The sequence below is a fragment of the Desmodus rotundus genome, chromosome 6, assembly GCF_022682495.2.
Source record: "Desmodus rotundus isolate HL8 chromosome 6, HLdesRot8A.1, whole genome shotgun sequence".
NCBI lineage: Eukaryota > Metazoa > Chordata > Mammalia > Chiroptera > Phyllostomidae > Desmodus > Desmodus rotundus.
This window is the reverse complement of record NC_071392.1, coordinates 44,459,023-44,471,330: the sequence shown is the minus strand read 5'-3', so window position 1 is coordinate 44,471,330 and position 12,308 is coordinate 44,459,023. Positions and strand designations below refer to the sequence as shown.

At 36.4% G+C, this 12,308-nt stretch overlaps 1 protein-coding gene across 4 annotated transcripts in view; it reads right to left on the bottom strand.

The window, feature by feature from the left end:
• Positions 1-12,308, bottom strand: part of FAM185A (family with sequence similarity 185 member A) — an 84,756-nt gene that overhangs the window by 54,755 nt on the left and 17,693 nt on the right. For all 4 annotated transcript variants that reach the window (XM_045193911.2, XM_045193917.2, XM_045193927.2 and 1 more), the window contains exon 5: positions 1,524-1,565. In XM_045193911.2, coding sequence (XP_045049846.2) covers positions 1,524-1,565 — 42 coding nt within the window. The remainder of the gene's footprint in view (positions 1-1,523; positions 1,566-12,308) is intronic.

Below are 12,308 nucleotides of genomic sequence, written 5' to 3'. Positions count from 1 at the left end.
CCATTCATTTTCAATTTTAGAGAGAATGGTTTTCCCATCGAGTTCCCACATTTCCACCCAAGAATAACCCTGGCATTATTATATCATATCATATGAATTCCACGAGTTCACATTTTGCCTAAAGGGCTGCTAGTGGGCAGTGAAACTCCCTGTGCCTTTAAATTTAAAATATTCCTCTCCTTTCCCCCCCTTCCCTTACTGCTATAAACCCTATCCATATCTAGGACTTCTCCCCAGCTAGCTCAGCTTCTTGTCAGTATACCTTTTTGTTCAGCCTAGAAACTTCCCTTACTATTCCCCGATGCATCTTCTGATGAAATGGCCTGAAAAGTCAACAGTAAATCTTGATTTACCACTGGAACACAGATTAAGTCCTTCTATCATGTCTTAGTTAAAATGATTTATAATTATCACTGAGGAAGCCTTTATCTTCTATTTACCCCCCACTCAACATAAAAGTTAAAATCTCTAGAAAATGTAAAGAAGGATATGTACTTTAAGCCGAAAAATCCATAAGTGATAGTGAAAGAGATTGGTGGACATATTCAATATTTCAATCAGCACAAAGAAAGGAAAAGTGTAAAATGTCAAAAAGGAGGCCCTGGGCATTCATACTGGGTATAAGCCACAGCTCCCCAACAAAGATCCCAATTTCTCATCCCTGACTCCCTACTATCTACAACTAAAAAACAACCACCACCCAGAGAGCGCAGAGTGTGTCTTCACCTAATAGGCAAACAGATGCTACTTGGGATAGAGAAAAGCTCCAGGGGTGTCCAACCTTTTGGCATCTCTGGGCCATACTGGAGGATGAGTTGTCTTGGGCCACACATTAAATACACTATGACACGTAATCACAAACAAAAAAAATCTTGTAAGTTTTAAGTAAGTTTATGATTTTGTGTTGGGCTGCATTCATAGCCATCCTGAGCCGCATGCAGCCCGTGGGCTACAGGTTGGACAGCCCCCAAATCTGAACTTTTTCCTGCAGCAGGCCCAGCATCACATACTGTGATTAGGTCTAAAGTACTACTAGCCACTATTAGTTCTGGCCTAGGATTAGAACAATAACAGTAATAAAGATGGCTATTATGTATTGAATTTTTACCATATGTCAGACATATGGTAAATACACACACACACACATATCCATATAAAACCTCTAATCCTTATAACAACCCTATGAGAGGTACTTATTATTTCAATTTTTCAGATGCAGAAACTGAGGCACAGGGAAGTTAGGTAATTTGCCCATGTATAGAAAGTCGCGAAATCAGAATTCTAACCCTATTCTGATTGAGACTAAGTCTTTAATTATACAATATTTATAGGATGATGAACCAATGAATTTCCAGAAATAATTTCACATATTCATACATTGGGCCTGCCTATTTTTTATTTGCATATCAGGATCCTACCAAGTCATCAGCTAAACTGTACACTTTATTTACCCTAACAAGATATCACAAACATAGTTATTTAAAAATCATGCAAAATTTACCACCTAGCATCTTAGCACATACCTACTGTGATGTTACCCATCTTGCTTTGTAACGTTATATTTCCTGTAAAAGAGAGAAAAAAAGACAATTTTATATATTAGGAATAATCTACAAAGGAACTGTGTTACATGGCATTCTACAACATGGTTGGAGGTTCACAATGTTATTTAATAATATAGTTTTTGTTGTTGGCAATTTTTCACAGTATGAAACACAAATCAGATATTTAGTTGCAATTCTGAAATAAATAGCTTTAGGCATCTATATACACTCTCTTCCTCCATTCCACCTTAAGCTTTAAAACATACCACCATACATTCTGGGACACATGGAAGAAACATCATACTTCTAAAATCCACAAATGAAAAAATCACTTAGATAGATTGATTATGTATTTGCAACCTAAACATCACTGTATTTATCAGACTACACAAAGCCAAGTTTTGAACCAAGTAATAGTAAAATAATCTATGAGAAAAAAAATACTATTATTTTTCAAGCCAGTACAATATGCCTGTGTGTTAGACTAAAGTGGTTTTCGTGCTGAGTTAAATAGTTTTGGGGCAGGAATAATGAACACATTGAAATATGACTAGCAAATTAAAAGGCTTCAAAGGTTTCCATCTTTTAAAGAAAATATATTTTCCAGGACAAGTAAGGGACATTGCAACCATTCTTCCCAGTCCCCCTCCTCCAAACCAAAAATAGTAGGCTACTTCTTCATATGTGTGTTTGTATGTATAACTACTCTGAGCCATGCTACCATATTTACTATACTGAAGGTGTAAGCAATATAACCTCTTCTACCACAATTTCAAAACCACACTAAAAAGAAATAACTATTATCTTAAAATTAATCTACATTAAGTAAAGCCATTTATTTCACGATTCATTTGTTCAAGTTAGATGTGTTATTACAAAAATCTCTTAAAACTCTTACATTCCATCATACTTCATGTGAGTATAAATAACAATGGGTACATTTGTGTAGGAAGAGAACTTGGTTTGTGTAAAGTTCAAAAAATTATTTTCAAGTCTCAGTAAGTTATAAAGTTGTAAAGAAACTGTTAAATGTGTTATGTAAACATTATTTCATTGCTGTGTCTAGACATTCTCTTCTAGTTTCAAACCCAGTAAATGTAGATTCACCATCACATGCAAATAGTGGCTAAAGATCATACAGCTGCTTAGATGACTTACAATGATCCCTGTGCCTCAAGTCCTTGTGTAACCTTCTCCCCTCATGTGTAGGCTAGACCTAATGATGTTCTTTTGACAAAGAAAATAAGGCAAAAGTGATGGGATGTTACTTTCAAGATTAGGTTACAACAAGATTCTGGCTTCTGTCTTACTTGCCATCTTTTGCTATGATGGAAGCCAACTAGGCATTTGTTAACTGCCCTATGAATAAGGCCCATAAGCAAGAACTCAATGAGGCCTCCATCCAACAGGATCTGAACTGAATCCTGCCAGCAATCCCACAAATGAGCTAGGAAGAAGATTCTCCTTTGGCTGAACCTTCAAATGATCCCAATTACAACCTCAGGAAGGCTCTTTAGGTAGAGGACCCAGTTAGGTCACACTGAGATTCTTGATCCATCCAAACTGTAAGGCAATAACCGTTTGTTTTCAGCTATTAAGTTCTGGGGTAATTTGTAACACAGAGATAGATAACTCATACAGATGTTGAAAGCTGGAAGTGGGGTGCTGCCATAATAAATATCTAAAAATGTGGGAGTAGCTTTGGAACTTGGCAAATGGGTAGAGGTTGGAAAGACTTTGAGGAGCATGCTAGACAAGGCCTGAATTGCCTTAAACAGACTGTTAGTATGCTTCTCATGAGGGCCCATACTAGTGAAGGGAAGTAAGAAAAAATGTTTTGGAAATTGGAGGAAGGAGGGTACTTGCTTAGTACTACTGGAAACTTAGCAACACTCTCACCTTCAATAATGTGGAAAGTAGGAAATACACCTAATAAACTGAGATCTAGCTAAGATTTCTAAGCAAAGTCAAAGTGTTATAGGTGATGCCTATTGTTTTCCTTGTTGCTTACAGTAAAATATAAGAGAGATAAATTAAAGGACTGTTAAAACAAAAAAAAAACCAAGACTAGAATGTTTCTGAAAATTCTGTCTCTCAGATGGCCAGTGATGCTAAGGTTGAGAATGGCTGCTAAACAAACTTTGAATCAAGGCACTGCCACACATGGCCTAGAAATGAAGCTGAGGGGGCAAAGCTGTAAAACTTTTGTTAAGACCCCAGAACGATCGAGGTGGCACCTCACAGTATTAATGTTGTACAAAAAGTCCTTCAAAAATAATAAGGATAGATCTCATAGATCCTCAATCAAACAACAGGCCCTCTAGAAAGCTGGAAGCCCTCTGAATAAGCCCATATTTTCAAAGAATTCTTAGATGTAGCATTTATCTAGTGGAATAAATCCCAGTATGATTCACAGGAGGCTGACAAAATTTTTGACACAAGTACAAGATCTATCCGGGAAAAGTCCAGTCATTGTTAACATAACGAGAACGGTTTGCATGACATCGATGTAATCCGGCAGCCAGGAAAGTGGACTGGAATGCACAGGAGTGAATAATGATGACTTCACTGTACTACTCAGTGGGAGCAGTCGATGCTGTTGAGTGAGTGTTTTGTGTGGCTGTCGCATTCAAAATGACTGAGCGAGTACAGCAATGAACCTGTATCAAATTTTGCATAAAGCTTGAACATTCCTCCACAGAAACTATTCAGATGATTCAGAAGGCTGCAGCTATAGGCAACTGGTGATTGGCAGCTTCATCATGACAACGAGCCCACTCTTGTCTCCTATAGAGTTTTTTTGCAAAACATCAAATCACCCAGGTGACTCAGCCCCTCTACAGCCCAGATTTGGTGCCCTGAGACTTCTGGCTTTTCCCAAAACTAAAATAACCTTTGAAAGGGAAGAGGTTTCAGACCACTGATGAGATTCAGAAAAATATAACAGGGCAGCTGATGGCAACTGGAGAACTGTGTGAGGTCCCAAGGTGCCTACTTTGAAGGGGACTGAAGCGTCATTGTCCTATGTACAATGTTTCTTGTATCTTGTATCTTGTTCAATAAATGTCTTTAGTTTTCATAGTACATGGCTGGATACCTTCTGGACAGACCTCATATATCAGCAAACACACTGCTAAGTGGGACTAAAAGAAACAGTGACAGTAAAAGATGAAAAGGGAACACTGGACGCACAAAATTCTACTGGCAGAAAGCAGACTGCGAAAACTACTCAGCTGCAAAAACATGCTATAATTCATGAAAAAGGACGGATGACTCAGAGGCAGGAACCAAGAGCTCAGGGAACAAACTTTGAACCCTAAAGAATTATCCCCAGGCCTTGAGGTCTAATCAAGGAACCTCCAATGTTTGCCCATTCAAATTTCAAAATCACTATGAACCAATGACTCCTTTTTGCTTCTCATTTTCCCCCTTTGAACAGGAAAGTCTAGAGCAATTATCCTACGACTATTTCACCATTGTATGTTGGGTAAGTAGGCGGTGTGGGGGGGGGTTGAGGTGAGGGTAGTAGATAATTTGTTTTAGTTCACAGGTCTTCAGATTCAGAGGAACTATAATATAGGCATACCTCAGAAATATTGCAGGTTTGATTCCAGACCACCACAATAAGCAAATATCACAATAAAGCAAGTTGTAATTATTTTGCTGATGGAGGTTCTTGCCTTCAATTTATAAAATATGTAACACCTGTGAAGCACAATACAGTAAAGCACAATAAAACAAGATATTCCTGTACTTGAGGATTTGTACTTAAGCAACTACACCTGAGAAGCCTCTTCCACACTGGATCTGATTTTGATGTAGAGATTCTGACTCTGAGATGATGTATAATGGGATGAGACTTTCAGGATCCTTGGGAGGAAGGGAGTATATTTTGCATGTGGGAGGGTCATGAATCATGGGAAGTGGGGGTGGGGGCAGAGGACAAATAGCCATCCCAAACCTTATAGGGTATCTGGGGAAGATACACCCATAAAAAGTTAAAAATTAGCATTTATTACTAGTTATAAGTTAACCTCGTAAGTGAGCAGTATGAATTAGGTGCCACAGCCATTAAGAGAAAAGAGACTAAAATGACCTAACATGCACAGGAAGAACAGTCATATTGGAAATTATCACCATAGTTGAGATTTGAAACATGGGTAAAATTTGAATATGCTGAGGCAGAAAGATTTTCTGAAAAAAAGAATTACATAAGCAAGATTAAAATGTGGAACTATACATGTTACATTTAAGTTATGCACATCAGGCAAGGCTATGAGGACAGGGATCACATCTTATTTGGCATTATATTTAGAGAGCTTAGCACAGTACCCAGCACACACACAGTAAATACTATAATTTTTTTAACAAATGTTCAAATTTAGTTTGGAAAAACTGGTAGAGAGCAATCTGTAGCAGAACCATGGAATGCTAGTCTACTGACTTTACCTTACACTGAAGGAGTCAGCGAAGAATTTCAAGATGGAGACAATACACGAAAACCATGCTTTAGGTCCTAAATAATAGGCCAGAATAATTTTAGGACTGTACAAATGTAACTACTTAACTGTTAAGGAGTTGAAATTACATTTGGCCCTTTGAAGGCAACTGAGAGGCTGATGTGGCCCCTGGTGAAAATGAGTTTGACACCCCTGCCTTAGCCAATTAACCTAGTGTGAGACAGTGGATGCTTCTCTTCACTGCTTTCATCTCCTGAACTCTTCAAAAATAAGATGAAACAGGCACCTAAAAATCACTAATATTTGTGATTTTAAATATTAGTAAAGAACAACGACATAGTTTGATAGTCAACCATTTAGTTAGTGAGTCCAGTCACCCACTCAGCAAAGCAAGGAGCTTTATTATCTTATATAGTCTTCAATGAATGCAGTAAAAAATCACTATTTTTAAATGAAAATATGGTCTCCTTAAAGAGCATATCACTAATGCTTATGATGAGAGTAAAGCAATCGCAAGAAAATAATGATTCTCAGAACCTTAAAACAGAGGTTTTAAATTCATTAAGGAATGAGAATAATAGTTCATATTACAGTGGGACCTATTATAGAGTTTCAGACCTTACCTCTCTTTACTGTTAGAGTTCAGTACACTAAAAATATAATAGAACAAGAAAACTATACAAATGGGAAATATCTGTAAATATAAATATTCTAAAATATTTTTGCCAATGCTAAGGGATTTTCAAAGCAATAAAAAAATATATTTAAGACTCATAAAAATTTTTAGAAAATCTCTACACTAAACAGAAACATTCCAAAGTCATTAGAATATAAAAAACAGGCCTCCACTCCTACCTTTTATAACAGCATGGATGGAACTGGACAGCATTATGCTAAGTCAAATAAGCCAGGCAATGAAAGACAAATACCATATGATCACATAATTAACAGGAACCTAATCAACAAAACAAACAAGCAAGCAAAGTATAGCCAAAGTCATTGAAATTGAGAACAGGCTGATAGTGATCAGAGGGGAGAGGGGAGGGGATAATGGGGGAAAAGGGTGAAAGGTTTACAGGAATAATTATAAAGGACATATGGACAATAACAACGGGGGGAGGGGTGTGGAAATGGGGGAAGTAGGCGGAGCGGGCTGCAGTGGTGGGGAGGGCTTGGGGGAAAAGGCAGAAAACTGTACTTGAACAACAATAAAAAAAATTTTTTTTAATTAAAAAGAACTGGGCCTCTAACCTCAAATAGTTAGTGCAATAAGGCAGAATATTTAAAAGTACACAAATCAACAAAATGGGCATTACTAATACAATTTTCTATATTTTGTTTTCTCGTACTTTATCTCCAATGACTTAAAACAATAAATAAATCAACTACGTGAGAGGAGTAGAACTTTGTAAAAGGCTTCTTTCCACTAAAGCAGATGCCATATGATCTATAATAACTACATGTGCTTACTGTGCTCTCAAGTTACAAAACTTTTCCACCAGTGTTTGAGGAAAATACATAGTTTTTCTTAGCTAGTAGCTCTTCATTCTAGTATGGTCAGAGGGAAAAATGAGCTATTGACTTAGAAGTAAGTATTAATTTATTTTTCTTCACTGAAAGAAATGTGATTATTGTTAAGACAGCATATATACTTACTTAATCCAAGCAAAGCAATCAAATATCCTTAAAGGTTAAATCTCATTTTTGTGTTTTTTATTTGGGGAAGGGGTGTAGGAAGGAAGGCACTTGCTATTTTGAAAGCCACAGTGCTAAGTGCTATATATAGATGAATAAAACATACTTTGCTCCTGAGTAGTTTATAATCAGGCAAGAATTTATAGGTGAATGGAAGGTCAAAGATGAGGAGAGGATGTTTTAGCTGAGTACTGGAAAATTGCTAAAAGCCAATGGGGATAAAGAAAGCTGGGGACAGCATTTTGGGAAGACTATAAACAGAATAATCAGTATGATCAAAGGCTCTGATCAAGGACTCACGTATAAAAGTAAGAATATATACAGGAAAAAGTAAGAGATTGTGTGATTACAGAAGACAAAGAGTAGGGCCAGGAGAGGCTAAACAGCAGAAATTAGAAAGAAAAAGAAAGGATAGATTAAAGGAGTATTTATATGATAAAACCTACCTAAACTTAGTGACTGATTACATGTGGAAGGTGAGGGAGAGAAGATTTAGTACAGGTATACCTTGTGTTATTGAGCTTCACTTTATAGTACTTCAGAGGTATTGCTTCCCGCCCCCCGCAAATGAAGGCAAGACCCTCCACCAACAAAAAGATGACAGCTTGCTTTATTGAGATACTCTATAAAGGTGGTCTGGAACTGAACATGCATTATCTCCGAGGTATGCCTAGATTTCCAGTTTGGGGAGTCAGATGCAGGCAATATCAGAAACAACAAATGTAAGTAAAAATGGAGGGACACAATATGTATAGGACTGGAGGGACTGGAAAAGTAGGAGAAAGGAGTTAGACTGTTGAGTTTGAGGCCTATAAAGATCCAAATGGCTACATCTACAGTCAGCAGATGGATGTATAAGTTGGAAGTCAGGGCTAGAAATATAGATTTAAATCATTAGAATACAAGGGTAGTTAAGACACAAAATGATTAGATGCCCAAGATGAAATCTTGGAGAATATCAAGGGGATAGAAAAATCAGGAACTCATAGAAGTTTCAGAACAGCAATAATAAATATAATAAATATAAGCAATAATAATTATAAGATTTGACAAAGACTACCAGTGCCTTTTAATAATGGTGTGATTTTTTTCCTTCCTTAGAACACTACTAAACTCTGTGTTTTGGCCTCTTGTAGTCAGATAAAGTCATATAAAAATATTCTGGCTTAAGATACTTGACAGGAGTAACATATGCATTTCTAGGCCTGGTTTCTGAAACTTCTCACTTGATCCTCTATGATCTCTCTCTCTTCCTTTCGAGGAAGATTGGAAGTCATCCACTGAAGATGGCATCATCACCTTTAGGGAAGGAGCCGAGTCCCTCGGAGGAGGTGGTAAATCCAAACACTACATGGAATAGCAATATTTAGTGTATCACATGTCTAAATCCTGAAAAAAATCTATGCTGTCTACACCACAAGTGAAGCTGTGTTTCCTTCCTAATATTTCATATAAAAAAGTTTCAAGTCCAGATTCAATATTAACATAACATTATTATAGGTCAAAATAGTAATGAAACCAGTATTTCACAGTGGACTTAATAAATACTAGAATCTGAACAAAGTATTTTCATAAACTTCATGAAAAGTTCTGTTTAATCCAATAAAAGTTTCTTTTTAAAATTTTATATTGTTTCTGCCTTTCTAAATTTATAAGGCAGATTTATAAATTCACCGGTGACTATATATCCTTTTTAGGGTCACCTGGGATGTTTCTTTATGAAAGTCTCAGTGCCATCAAAGTTATCATCTGGGTTTGTATAGCTAATGTAACTTTTCTGTTAAAGTTTCTAAAATCCAAAGTAGTTATTTAAGGAAGAGTTTAAGCACACACATATTGCTATATCTTGGGGAAAATAAAGGACTTTTGAAGTACTGATAAAATGAGAAAACTAATTCTCAGCAATTTATTTATCAAGGTATATTCCCCCCAAAAAAACCTAAAATAAGATCCTAAGTTATATAGGGAATCTAAGTACTTAAAATGAAGTTTTATTCATTAATCACTTATTCCAAAGAATGTTAAATATAAAACACTAAAATAATTGTCATGAGGATTCCAACACATTAAATCTAATCAATGTTTCTGGTTTTTACATGGGAGAAATATGGAGGGTATATTGACTATACATTTGGGCTATTATTGGCATGCATATGGATTTCTATAAATCCATATGTTGATACTGTGTTAAATATGAAAAAAATATATTTAATGTATTTTAGTAATCTGTCACATTAATATCAATAATGAATCATGTTTAAATCTTGACAGTACAGAGTTGCTTAAGATATTAAAAAAAAAATCTAATCAATGTTTCTATTATGTTATAAGTAAAAGCAATCCCAAGAAACCATTTTAAGGAAAATTTTCTTTCTCTCTAAGAGTCAGGAGGCACCCTGGCTGGTGTGGCTCAGTGGATTGAGCGCTGGTCTGTGAACCAAAAGGCCTCAGGTGTGATTCCCAGTCAGAGCACATGCTTGGGTGGCAGCCCAGGTTCCCAGTTGAGGGCATGTGAGAGGTAACCAATTGATGTATCTCTCACATATTGATGTTTCTCTTCCTCTCTTTCTCCTTCCCTTCCCCTCTCTATAAAAGTAAATAAATAGAATCTTTTAAAAAAAAAGAATCAGGAGGCTATATATATATATATTTATATTTTAAAAATATATTTATTAGAATACTTGTAATATGTTCATATTGTATATATGTAGAAAATTGTTTAAAATTATATTCAAATAGTAGAATATAATAAAATGTACTTAACACAATCTAAATTTTTCTAATTGTATTTTTTAATTTTTAGAGAGAGGAGAAGGGAGGGAGAAAGGGAAATATCACTGTGTGGTTGCCTCTCATGTGCCCCCTGCTGGAGACCTGGCCCACAACCCAGACATGTACCCTGACTGGGAATGGAACTGGTGACCCTTTGGTTCACAGGCCGGCACTCAATCCACTGAGCCACACCAGCCGGGGCACAATCTAAATTTTGATAACTTAGAAGGAAATCAACATAGTATACTGTCACAAAATCTTTTATCTAAAGCCAAACTATCCAAGTACCTATTCTCTTACTAGATTCCCAGTGCCAGAATAGTGATGAATCAATGAATAAACTAGTTTCTTTTGTATTAGAAGGCATAAATACTTAATAATGATGATTCAACCAATCTTTCAAATAGTAAATATTATTCCTCAATTGGCATATTCATTATTCACTACTCACTACTAGAAAATACAAGGTGGGATAAAAATAGGTATACCATCATCATATGAAAAATAATACAACAATTAATAAATACTAATACAAGAATTAACTCTGTGCTTTGTGTACTCAAAACTGTAACCCTACTTTTGTCACACCTTGTATGTTCAATGAATCAATAAATATAACTGTAGTGGATGCTGTGATTCATCATCCAGAACTCCTTTTGTAACTGAAGGGCTTATTTGCCTAGGTGGTGGAAGTAATGCTGAAAGACAGCTGTCAGCCCTCTTATAGGCTCAGATAAGGAGAGTGGCCCAAGATCATACAGTGTATTGCCATTATAATGCACACCCACATTTTTGGCCCAAACTTTCAGGGGAAAAAAAACCTTTCATTTTAATTTTTAAATTCAATTTACTTATTTATCTATTTATATTTAGACACTTGTTTGTTGTATTATAAAAGAGTTTTGCATTTTTGAACATATTATGGTACAAGAAATTTTATGTAACAAATAATTACAAAACACAAGAACAGATACAAGGTATTTCAGGTACTACTCATGTATAATGCAGAGCCTTATTTTTCCCTCAAAAATTTGGGCAAAAAACACACAGCAACATACAGTAGGCCTTCCTGAGGCAGCCTGCATCGAATTAAGGCAGGACAGTAAGTCTGGAAAATTCCTGGGCAAGTGGAATGGGGAACTGAAACAAAATAATTAAACAAGGCCAAATAATTTGACCGACTTCCAGCCAACTATTGAATCAATCATAAGACTTTATTTTCCCTACCAAGGACACCTGAGAACAAATGGTTTATACCTCTCCTCTCTGACCAGAGAATAAATAGCTTAAATTACCCTAGTCAGGGTAACTCCCCTATACCCTCATTTTGATGCATCAACATATTAAAAATGTACCTAGAAAGCTGATGAGTATTTTGTTGAAACTCTCCCCTAAGATTCTTGCCCACAGAAGAAAGATAAAAACTCTTAAGACAAAGGATACCAGCACAAGCTGTCTCTGGAGCACAGCCATATCTGTTCTCAGACATGAAATTTTTATTTTCTTTCTCCTAAACTCTAAGAGTACCCATGAGACTTGCAACCAGGGGAGCAGTGGGCAGTGGCAGCTCATTCCAGGCTTAATCAATCCCTGAACCTGTCTCCAAGGCCCCCTTTTCTCTGACTTTCCAGTGAACAGTAGCCCTACCCTTGGTTCACTCCTTTCCGATAACATTTCTGGAAGCCAGAGCAGAGCACCACCTAGACTCTCTTCCCTGTTGCTTTTTCTACCATAAGTCCTTCCTTTGTTTCACTGTCCCCACCTTTAATAAATACATGCTCGCCCTGGCTGGTGTTTCTCTCTTTCTCCTTCCCTTCCCCTCCCTCTAAAAAATAAA